This window comes from Ictidomys tridecemlineatus, chromosome 12 (assembly GCF_052094955.1).
Source record: "Ictidomys tridecemlineatus isolate mIctTri1 chromosome 12, mIctTri1.hap1, whole genome shotgun sequence".
Lineage (NCBI taxonomy): Eukaryota > Metazoa > Chordata > Mammalia > Rodentia > Sciuridae > Ictidomys > Ictidomys tridecemlineatus.
In genome coordinates this window covers 99,458,650-99,470,844 of record NC_135488.1, presented here as the reverse complement: position 1 = coordinate 99,470,844, position 12,195 = coordinate 99,458,650, and the positions used below count along the sequence as shown (strand labels likewise).

The 12,195-nt window shown below is 43.9% G+C and overlaps 1 protein-coding gene across 2 annotated transcripts in view; it reads left to right on the top strand.

Moving 5' to 3' along the window:
- The window catches only part of Plb1 (phospholipase B1), a 93,566-nt gene that overhangs the window by 31,034 nt on the left and 50,337 nt on the right, over nucleotides 1-12,195 (top strand). For both annotated transcript variants that reach the window (XM_040271525.2, XM_078029467.1), the window contains 6 exons: nucleotides 5,540-5,648; nucleotides 6,209-6,260; nucleotides 7,647-7,727; nucleotides 9,427-9,492; nucleotides 9,797-9,897; nucleotides 11,812-11,893. In XM_040271525.2, coding sequence (XP_040127459.2) covers nucleotides 5,540-5,648; nucleotides 6,209-6,260; nucleotides 7,647-7,727; nucleotides 9,427-9,492; nucleotides 9,797-9,897; nucleotides 11,812-11,893 — 491 coding nt within the window. The remainder of the gene's footprint in view (nucleotides 1-5,539; nucleotides 5,649-6,208; nucleotides 6,261-7,646; nucleotides 7,728-9,426; nucleotides 9,493-9,796; nucleotides 9,898-11,811; nucleotides 11,894-12,195) is intronic.

Below are 12,195 nucleotides of genomic sequence, written 5' to 3'. Positions count from 1 at the left end.
GAATTTGTTCAAGGAGGAGTACGAGAGGGAAAAAGAGCTCAGACCAAATCTTAGTGCCGGTTATTAAAAAATGATTCAAAAAGAAGAAAAGGGTGGGAATCCTCTCTACTTTGCCTGTCATTCATTCTGAGCAGAACATCCCAGAGGCCCAGAGAGAAGCTTGGGCTGCTTGTGGCGATTCTGTGTGTCGCTTTATGAACCGCAATGAAAGATAAAAGCTTCTTTGTTCAGACTGTGCAAACACAGCCGTGTTTGGGGCTTAACATTTTTCTTGATTACTTCAATAACAACCTGCTTGGTATGATTTTTTTTTTTTTTTAAGCCTGGCTGCATTCTCTGGCAGGTCTTATTCATCTTTTGATTTTCTTTGGTACATACCCATCGCAGTGCTTTCTTAAAGTACACCTGCAGTGAATGTTAATGTTGAGTTATTTCCCTTCAAAGTCTTCTGGCTAATAAGTTTGCCTAAGAGGGAATTAATTGGTCTAATTCACATTAACTTTTCTCCTAGATATTTCTTTGTAATATATCTTTAGGAGCTAATCAATTATTGTTTGTTGTAACTAGGGATTGAACCCAAGGCTTTGCATGTGCTAGACAAGAGCTCTACCACTGAGATACACCCCCAGAACTGCCTTCTCCTTTTAAAAAGTGTGTGTGTGTGTGTGTGTGTGTTTATTAATGGCACTGGGAATTGAACCCAGGGGCATTCTACCACTGAGCCATATCCCCAGTCCTTTTTTTCCTCCCCCATTTTTTTTAAAGAGAGAGAGAGAATTTTTTTTTTTTTTTTTTTAGTTTTCAGCAGACACAATATCTTTGTTTGTATGTGGTGCTGAGGATCGAACCTGGGCCGCATGCATGCCAGGCGAGCGCGCTCCTCCTTGAGCCACATCCCCACCCCTTTTCTTCCCCCATTTTGAGACAGTGTCTTGAGAAGTTGCCCAGGCTGGCCTTGAACTTGTGGTACTCCTGCCTCAGCTTTCTGAGTAGCATGAGCCACATTTTAAGTTGCTGAGACTTTGACGACAGGGATGCTAATCTTCACTTAGGCAGTACTGATCAGACTTTACATTTGTTATCTGGTTGGGTTATTGGCATATCATATTGAATTTAAATAGGTACAGTTCTATGCCCCAGTACTCCCTGTCCTCTTGATTTCTAGTCTACACGCAAGAGCTATAAATAAATGCCCCAGTGCTAGGCAATAGTTTGGGTGCTTTTGTGAGCATGATTAACTTGGGTATGACATAGCCCAGCATATACAACAGTTTGCTGGACTTTCTCATTCCCAGGCTGTTATTGCAGACAAGATGATTAGAAATCATCTAGTTTAAGATCTTTTGCCAAAGTGATTTACAAAGAATTAAGGCAACATCAACCCTCAGATGGATCCCACCCTCTGATACACTTAACCCAAGGAATGGTGGCTATTCCGACTTCTTTTTGCTAGACATGCAAAGATAATTTGATTGTAGGGGCTGAATTATTCTTGAGGGAAATAACTAAAGGGAAATGCGTGAGAAATTTATGAGATTGTAAGCTCAAAAAAAGAACCTCTTCCCAAGCCCCTGTTCAATTTAATTCGGCATATACTCCAATATACTCCACTGCTGGGTGCTCAGAAAATAGGAGAACAATGTCCTGATGACATCACTAAAGTCAGCATTACTCCCTAAAGAGAGACACGATTATCCACTATCCACGTACTGATAATTATAGCCATGAACAAAACCTAGGGAGGAATAAAAAAGAAGACTGCTAACTCTCTCTTCTGAAAAGGAACTTTAAGAACCAGATTCTATCAGGTAAAGAAACAGGATGGAATGTTCCTGGCAGAGATAACTGCATGAACCAGCAAGTTCTTGCCCTTTCCAGTGTATCATTCCTTTCTATGACATTCCTGCCGAATAGCTACATAGCTGGTGCTCGACTCCTCCAGTAATGTAGAACCTGCTACCTTCCCGGACAAACAGTTCCGTTTTCAGATAGCTCTAGTGTTTTAATCAGCTTTTTCATTGCTGTGACCAAAAGATCTGACAAGAATAATTTTAAAGGAGGAAAAGTTTATTTGGCATTCATAGTTTTAGAGGTCTCTGTAGATGGCTGATTCCATGGCTCTGGGACAGAGGTGAAGGAGAACATCACGGCAGAAAGATGTAGAAGAGGAAAGCTTCTCAAGTCATAACAATCAGGAAGCAGAAAGAGAGAGAGTTCCACTCACCAGGGACAAAATGTAAACCTCAAAGCCCCCCCACCCACCCACAGCAGCATACCAACTCCAGCTACTCTCCACCTAACTACAATTAATACCCAGTTAATTCACATTGGGATTAATCCACTGATTACGTTATTACTCTCACAACTTAACCACTTCACCTCCAAACAATTCTTGCATTGTCTTACACATGGGATCTTCATATCCAAACCCTAAGATCTGGTAATTTCAGTTTTTCTATTGAAGCCATCAAGATAAGCCCAATCTACCTATATTAAGTGTTAAGAAGAACCAGCAATGCTGGGTTCTAAAGAGCATCCTTCTGGATGACAGGAGGCCCGGATATCCCATCTGCCATCTAGTTAGTCCCATCACCACCTCCTAGTAGACTAGGACAGGGGAAAGTGCCCTGTATTGGACCCGAGACACCATGGTTCTAGCCTAGCATTCTGTTTTCAGTGGCTATAGGACTTTAAACAATTCTCCTAGCCTGGGTGAACTTCATTTTATCTCATAAACATTTAATAAGCAGCTTGGGAGGCCCTGGAGTGTGTACAGACCCTGCTCTGAGGAGTTCTCCACGAAGTTGGGGAGATGGGAAAGTGAGAAGTGAAGAGTAGATCCATGTGGTAAAGCCCAATAAACTAGATAACTTAGATGAAATGGGCAAATTCCTAGGAAAAAAACAAACCACTGACGTGAACTCAATAAAATAAAAAAATTAAAAGCCGAATAGATTAATAATAATAAAGAGATTAAATTAGTGATTTTAAAACTTTCCATACACACATGGAAAAAAAAAGGCCAGGCATTTCTGATTTCACTGGTGAATTCCATCAAAACACTGGGAAACCAAGTCTAGCAATATACAAAAAAATTATACCACACAACCAAGTGGGATTTAGTCTAAGTCCAAGAGTACAAAGTTTAAAAACACCAAAATCAATTAAAGTAATATACTATGTAAACAGAATAAAGGATAAAAACTTTATATATTTTATGTATATAAAAAAATTGATCATTTCAATTATGATGATCCAGAAAAGACATTTTGTAAGGTCTAGTACCCCTTTGAGATGAAAACAGTCAATAAAGTAGGAATAGAAAAAAGAATTCCCCAATCTCAGAAAGGGCATTGATTAAAAGCCCACAGCTAATGTTATGCTTAATGATGCTGCCTGCTGGAGAATAAGATGAGGAATAAGACACTTTACTCAGCTTTTTACTGGAATTTCTAGTGAAGACAGGCAAGAAAAATGAAAGAAAAAGTATCAAGATTGAAAGTAAAGCCATGAAGATTAGAACTATTAATGAGTTCAGAAAGTTTAAAATATACACAGAAATCAATTGTATTTCTATATACTAATTAATAATCTGAAAGTGAAATAAAACAATTCCATTTACAATAGCATCAAAAAGAACAAAATACTTAGGAATAAATATAACAGAAGAAGTGCATTTCTTTTGGTCTTAAGATCATGAAATATTGCTAAATGAAATTAATGTCCTAATTAAATAAACCTCCCATGTTCATGGATCAGATTTGATTTTTATATTTCCCAAATTAATCTACATATCAACATAATCCCTATCAAAATTCCAGGTGTCTTCTTTGCAGAAACTGGCTAGCTGACCTTCAAATTTTTGTAGAAGTTCAAGGGACTCAGAATATCCAATATAGTTTTGGAAAAGAACAAATTTGGAGAACTCATACTCCCCAGTTTCAAAACTTAACTATAAAGCTACAGTAATTAAGATGGTGTGGCCCTGGCTAAGAATAGACTTATAGCACAGTCCACTAGAACTGAGAGTGGGAAATGAACCCTTATACTTATGGTTAACTCATTTTCCACAAGGAGGCCAATACCATTCAATGGGGGAAAGAACAGTCTTTTCAACAAATGGTACCAGGACAATTGGAAAGTCAAGTACCTAAGAAAAAAGCTGAATTTTTACCACCTACGATATATAAAATTTAACTTTAAATGGATCATAGACCTAACTGTAAGAGCTAATATGACTTCTAGGATGAAAATATAGGAGCAAATCATCATGATTATAATTTAAACAAAATCTGCTTAGATAAGCTACCCCAAGAACAAGTGGAAAATAAGTAAATAAATATTGTTCTTCAAAGGATATCATCAAGAAAGGCAACCCAAAGAGAGAAATATTTCTCATATGTTTAAATGAGAAACTTATATCTAGAAACTATAAAGAACTCTTAAAAGCCAATAGTAAAAAGATAACTCAATTAAAAATGAACTAAGGATGTGAATACCGTATCTTCAAAGAGGACATACAAACAACCCATGAGCACATGAGAAGATACTGAACACCAGTAGCCATTGGTGCAAATCAAGACACATTGAGATACTGCTTCATATCCATAGCATAGGCATAATAAAAAGACAGATCAAGTATTGGTGAGGATGTGGAGAAGTAGGAGCCCTCTCCTGCACTGCTAGTGGGAATATAAAATGGTTCAGTTGTTTCAGGGTAAAGGCCTGGCAACTCCTCAAAAGGTTAAGAAGAGTTACCATGTGAGCCAGCAATTCTCTCTTAGGTATGTATCCAAGAGAAATCTACACAAAAATTTGTACACAAATTTTCTTAGCAGCATTGTTCATAATACCTCAAAAGTGGAGACAACTCCAATGTCTATGAACTGAAGAATGGAGAAATATAATATGGCATATCCATACACTTTTTAACAATAAAAAGGAATGAAGTACTGATGCATGATACAACATGGTTAAACGCTGAAAAGGTTATGCTCAGGAAAAAGTGCCGGCCCCGAAAGACATTGTAGTGTATGATTTCACTTAATATGAAATGTCCAGAGTAAGAAAATCTTGAGAGACAAAGTAAATTAGTGGTTGCCAGAGGGTTGGAGGGAATGGGGACTGACTGCTGATGGTGCAGATTTCTTTGGTGGAGATGGGAAGGTTCTGAAATTGTCATGTTGGTGGCTTGACTGTATGAATATACTCAAAACGATCACCCTCTATGTCCTTTTAAGTTGGCAGCTTTTGTGTCATGAATTATATCTCAACACAGCTTTATACTTTGAAAAAAGACAAAAATGCCTGAGAAAGCACCTAACCTGGACTCGCATGCATTAAACAGTAATTTACTGGGCATCTATTGTGTTCTGCCCATGGGCTGTGTGGTTAAGCTGGGCACATTTTATTCTCATGCTGACTAAACAGTAGGGTAAGAGTGAGGACTGTCCCTAACACCCAATGGTACTCGTCATAAGAATCTGACGATTGCTTTGGGGTACTTCTAAACATGTCTCTCCCTTCCTTATGTTTCCAGACATCCTCCGGGAATTCAACCCTGCCCTGCAGGGCTTCTCCACTGGCAAGGGGAAGGAAAACACTCCCGGGGCTTTCTTAAACCAGGCGGTGGCAGGAGCCAAAGCTGAGTGAGCCGGAGAACCCAGGGGGTGGGCAACGCTGAGCCCAGGGGGTTGCCTAGATGGGGGTTTACGGCTGAAGGTGGCGAAGGAGTATTTGGGGTCAGAGGCTGGACAGGACTCTCCTAGTGTCCCTTGCTGTTGGACACAGACATCTGCTACTCTATTCCTTGTCACCTTGACAGTGGGGAGGGTGCTGAGGTCATGACACCTGCCAAAATGAGCACGTGCTGAGCTGTACATGACGTGAAACATGGACAGGCAGACCTGTTGGCCTTGGGCAGGCCTGGCTGGGAAGAGAAAGAAGAGTAGATCACCTAATATGCCACTCACAAAACAGTCATCCTGAAAGTCACCCCTCAAATGTGCAGGGCTCTGCTCTTTCCAAGCACAATCATTCCTCCTCCCCATCCCCCAGTAAGAGCCAGAGGAGGGAAGGAGCTCTGAGTCGTGGCCTTCAGTCCTGCTTTCCTATAGGAGCCTCTGGTTCTCCTCTGCCCCTGGTTCTTCTCTGTATCTGATCTCTGGTCTCTGCTCCTCGTCCCACTTTCTTCTGTGTGTGCCCACAGGGATTTACCGGCACAGGCCAGGAAGCTGGTGGACCTGATGAAGAACGACTCAGTGAGTCTGGGGAGTCAGGGAGGGACTCCTTGGGACAGGAAGTAGGCAGGATAAACCCGTGGACATAGAGAGGGTCGGGCAGGGTGAGAGGTACGTGGGAGTCAGGCTGGACATTAGCAGTCAGGTTTAGGCTTGGACCTCTGCTCCTCTGACAAGAGGCTTCCCATTCAATTGTTTGGTCAGTCAGCCAGCTGTTCAGATTAAACACCATGAGCTGGAAATTGGGCTGAGGTTGGGAATGCACAGAGGAGTGGAACACAGTCCTGTCCTCAAGAAGAAGCTCATGGAGAAGAACAAAAATCAGGAAACAGTCGACATATGCTATATAAAGAGGGTTATGTGTAAGGTAGAGTAGGGGTGCAAAAGAAGGGGCAGGCCCCTCTGCTTGGGGGGTCCAGGGAAGGGGACTGAGACTGTTAAGCTAGATTCCGAAAGATGAATATGAGGTTCTCCCTCAAATGAAAGCAGATTCTCAATTCAGACCTTTTGGAGCTGTTCCCAAGTGGATAAAATAATTTTTTTAAAAAGAGGAATTGGGATTAATTATTTTATATGTATTTTACTATACTCCAAAGTCTATTATTGGTAAGTTTCAGAATATTTCTATCCTTATGTCAGATTTCTCTGAATTTTTTAATCTTTCTCCTTTCACTCTTCTAGAAGCCAAAGAAGCAAAGTTACATAGATCAGGGACAATGTAAGAGATTGCAAAGGCCACAAATTCTTGGGCCACCATTTATAGAATTTGTATGGCCAGATCCTTCCACCCAATCCTGTGACTTCAAATATTTCCCCAGGTCCCTCCTGGAAGTGAGTTTGGCACCTCCTGGCAGGTGCCAAAGGTTAAAAAAAAAAAAAAAAAAAACAACCTTTTCTGAGCTTCTGAGCATGTACTTAGAGTTGTGATCTTGCTCTGACCAGCATCTCTAGCTGGTCTGTTCATGGGCAGCTTTGACTTTAGTGTATGATCTGAGTTCGAGGGCTCCCTTACTTCATGGAAGATGGTCCTTTCTCTCTTAAGGAAAAGTAAGTATTCCAGGTTTTTAGAAGGTCCCTGTCCCTTCCCAGGGCAGGGTCCAGCTTCTTGTATTCCCCACTCAAAGCTCAGAAGGCACCAGCATATCCACTCCCACCAGGACAATTGAAAATTGTGACCTGTGTGCTGCTATGTGTACACAGAGCCACATGGAAGTCCAGTGACCCCATCTAAAATAAATTAACCATTTAGCATTGATGACCTCAGGAATCCAAAATCAAAGAACTGGAAATATGAATGTCCACTATATTCTCTGGCCTGTGAAGATCCATCCCTTCCCATGTTCAGCACTTTGTATTTTCCTGGACTTAACTCTGAGACAGGCACTTATTTGTTCATATTCATTTCAGAGGATACATTTTCAGGAGGATTGGAAGATAATCACGCTGTTTATAGGAGGCAATGATCTCTGTGATTTCTGCAATAACCCGGTAGGTCTCTGGGCCCTTCAAGACTCATTCTCACAAAAAATACCTCCTTGTTCTAACACCTCCATTTCAGAGGGGCCAGAGGAGGGACGTGCCTTTGCTAAATCACTACATCTAGTTGATGTAGTAGATCCAGACCTTTCTGTAGCTCCATGTAAAAGAAAGGCCATTTCCCTGAGGACCAGGAGCTTGGGATCAAAGATGGAACCATAATGCTGGCTGCTTGGCTTCTGGAGAAGCACATCTAGGTTCAACAGAGCTCATGGTTTGGATTGGAACCAGCCTGAGATTAACCCTGGAACTCAGATGGCATTCACCTCCAGGGAGAGATGCAACAGGACAAGCAGAATCTAGAAAATTGATCCTGATGAAGTTTCCTAACCAGAGGATCCTGGTCAGATCATTCTAGAAACCAGGATAACATTCCCATGATCCAGAAAAGTCTTGCCTGTCTTCAGACATAATTATAAGTCAGCTTCTTAATCATAAGTCCAGGCTTGCCATGATTTTGCGCTGTCACTTGTATAAAGTTGATTTCCTAGGAGGGTGGTTAGGCTGGGTTCAGAGCCACATCATTTGGGGCTAATGGGAAGCCCAAGATTTAGTTGCTGCACATCTTCCTGGAATCCTAATATCTCTGACCAGAAAGAAACCCCTGGGGCCATATTGATAAGTCCAGCACCCATGCACCCATGCACTGCACTAGGAGCTGAGCAGTAGTGAATGAAACAGGTTCTGTCCTTGAGGAGCTGCTCTGTGGGAAAAGGAAGAGAAGCAGGAAAATCACAATAACAAACTTCACCATGTGTTCCGGTGCTGCACACAAGGGAGTCTGAGTCGGCGGTGCTTGGTGTGTGCGTGGGGTGGCAGTCGTCAGAGCACAGCATGGAGACTTTCCAGCCGGGGCTTGAAGATGAGTGTATTGGGCAGGCAGAAAGGGGATCAGTAGAACAAGGTGTGTGAGGTGGTGATCTTGCTGCAGCTTGTGAGTGCCTGCCCAGAAGGGCAACCCTGCTCCCAGCCCCACAGCTCACAGAGCCATCTTCGGATCAAAATCACGTGGGGCCAGGGCCTTTCAAGTTGTGATCTGAAGCACCCATGGGGAGGCAAGAGGCAGGTGGGGAACGGGGACCATGGACCCCTCCCTGGCTCCCTTGAGTGACAGCTCTGATCTGTTTCACAGAGCAAGGCTCTTAGTTGGATTTCATTCAGAGAAAGAGTTCCGCTGTTTTAACAAAAGTTTACAAACCACAAATGGCAAGATCAGGAGACATAAGAGTAACGTGTCTTTGCTTGGGGGCAGGTGTTCCATGAGACCCCTGTCCCCTCCTGTTATCTCCATAAGCCAGTTGCTTAAGATGTGGCACCCCAGATACCCGAAGCCCAAAGTCAGGGTGCAGAGATCTCAGAGGCCAATTGTTCCATCACCTCCATTTCAGAGGCGCCAGAGAGGGACGTGCCTTAACTAAAGCACTACATCTGGTTGATGTGAGGTAGAGCCAGAGCTTTCTGTAGCTCCAAGTAAAAGAAAGGGCATTTCCCTGAGGACCAGGCACGTGGGATCAAAGATGGGACCCCCAAAGATAAACCCTCCATTTCAATATTGCCTGCTCTGACTCCAATGCAGGTGAAGGAGAACCTGATAGAGAAAATAGCCCTGGTTGGGGTAAATGGGGTTCACAGACATTCCCTTTGCCTGCAGGTCCACTCTTCTCCCCAGAACTTCACGAACAACATCATGAAGGCTTTGGACATCTTCCATGCTGAGGTACGGAGGCAGGACTGCCCATCCTCTGGCAGCTCACCACAGCCTTCATCTGGGGCCTCTGACCCAGGCTAAGTCAGCTCTGGGTTCAAACACCTCCCTGCAGGTCCTCTGTGTCCCCAGCAACCTGGGTGCATGGGCCTCCAAGAGGAACTGAGAGGAGGGAGTAGGGAAGGAGGAAGGAAGGGATGGGGCCAGACAGACCTCTCTCCATCTGCACTCCAGCAGGAGGAGCAGCCCGGGTCCACACAGGAGGCTGGAGTCGCCCAGCCTTGTTCTCTTGGTGATGGATTCTGCCTTTTTGCAGGTTCCTCGGGCATTTGTGAACCTAGTAAAGGTGCTGGAGATCGTCAGCCTGAGGGAGCTGTACAAGGAGAGAACAATCAGCTGCCCGCGGATGATCCTCAGGTGAGTCAGAAACTTCTCCTCCAGTTCCAGAAAGGGCTGTGGACCCTTAGCAGATTTGTTAGAAAACCCCAGGGCAGAGTGTGAGGAGTGCGAAGGCTTCTCTATTTTCTAAACTGAAAATGGCTCATGGCGGGGACATCCTAGGGGTTCTGAGCTGGGCGTGGGCCTCATGAAGCCCTGCACATGAAGCCCACCCTGCTTCTGATACATTGGTGGGGAGAGAAGGGCATTAGGAATGGAGTCGGGCCATATGGTAAGGTTTACTTCTCAGTGTGTCCAGAGTGTCACCTCCCAGAGGTCAGCCCATCTCCAGGACAGACAGTGCCTGGGGTTGGTATGTATACCCCAGGCTGGACATTCACAAATACAGAGCCATTGTCACTTGTTAAAGAATGAGGTAGCCATATCAGTCAGCAGTGTGCAGAGAATAGAGTCTTCCCCAGAGAAGAGAGAAGCCTGGTCCTGGGAAGGCCCCTGAGAGACTCTCTTCATCAATCAGCCTCCAAGACCAAATAAAGATGGCTTCCCTCCCTAGTATTTCATATTTCCATGACTTTCAGGAATAAGATGCCTTTCTAACTGCCCATTTCCCACAGCATTCTTTCTTACAAGTCCTAGGTGAAACGTTAGCCCAGGTTACCATGGTTGTGCAACCCTCTCCCCAGCTCCGAATCCCTGTTCAGGCCCTTCCATATCCCTGAGCACATCATGTGGTAATTATTAATGATCCCCCACTGCCCAAGAACTCTGAGTCACTGTTAGCACAGCACAGGGGCTCAGCAGCTGTTTGCTGAATAGCTGAGTGAATAATTCACAAGGGCCAGATTTGCTCTTGGAAATTAAGGGGTACGTTGGCAATCCCCTGACAATCCATGCCAAACCTTACCTAGGGGGCCCATTCTGCACAGGTCCCCTGGGAAATCATCAGGGACCCTGAGCAGAGACAGGAGGCTGCTGGGTGACACGCGCTGATTAAGGTGACTGGTGCCAGGCATGCTATTTTCAAATACTGATTCATTCACTGGCTCCCACTTTCTCCAATCACTGGGCCACACCGGGGGCTCAGGGTATTCATTCCACTTCAAGAACAGCTCTCCAAAAAGTCTTGCTACTGGTTGCTGCAGGGTTTTTTAGACTATTAAAACCAAAGGTTCAGAGTAGGCACTTGCCAGGCCTGTTTGAAGACCTGAAATGGCCAGGTCTGTGAGTGTCACAGTTGGATAGAATCAGGGTCACCTTGTCCTGTGACTCTCCTCCAGTGCTCTGCAAAACCCTGTGTCTCTGCTGTCTTCAGTGGCCAAGCCGTCCTAGGTGGGGCTGGGTCTACACTGAGCCCTCTGCACTGTTATTACTTCATCCTCCTGGTCCAAAACCCAAATGTGCTGGATGGCTAGCCAGTGCAGAGCTGCAGATCAGACAATGAGCACCAGAACAATTTAGTATAGAGACTCAGAGCTCAGATTCAGAACCAGAGAGACTCAAATTCAAGTCCAGGCTCCCACACTCAGCATCTGTATGGCTCTGTGACGTTGAGAAAGTTACTTAACCATCATGAGCTCTGATTTCTCATCTATAAAACAGGAGGATTAAACAAGTTAATAAACCCATAAATCTCATATCACTAGGATTGGCACAGTTAGCATTTAATGTACATTAACAATTATTTTTGTCACTGTTACTATTTAGAAAAATGTGGACCTCCCAGCACAGGATGGGCCTCAGACAGCCATAAGGTGACTCATCTCCGAAACAATCACTCCTACAGTTGTCAGAGTAACTGTTTCATTTTCAAGAGCAAATCTAGGTCAGGGACACCTTCATTGACCCTTAGCATAGCTTTGAAATACATTCAGAGTCTCAAGCCAACATTCCTGCATCACTTATTCGACAGTGTCTCTTCTGTTTTATCTACAGGTCTATGTGTCCCTGTGTCTTAAAGTTTGACGATAACTCAACAGAACTGGCCTCCCTCATCGATCTAAACAAGAAGTATCAGGTGAGTTGATACTTACTCCTATAGGGAAAGGGCCAGGGTCTGCTGTGTGGGTTAATTGCTGGGTTCTGAGAATGAATCGATGCTAAGTAATTTGGCCCCGACTGTGTTGGCGATGAACCCTGACTAGCATGCAGTTCTCAACACCCCCAAGGGGCAGCAGAGGCTGCGGTTCTGTTTATTTGAATGAAGCCACAGAGCCAAGTCACAGGATGTACTTCACTGAGCCCGAGTTCCTGGCCTTTACATGAAAACAGATGATTCCAGTTGTCATGACAAATGTGTATCATGGAAAGAAGAAGGCT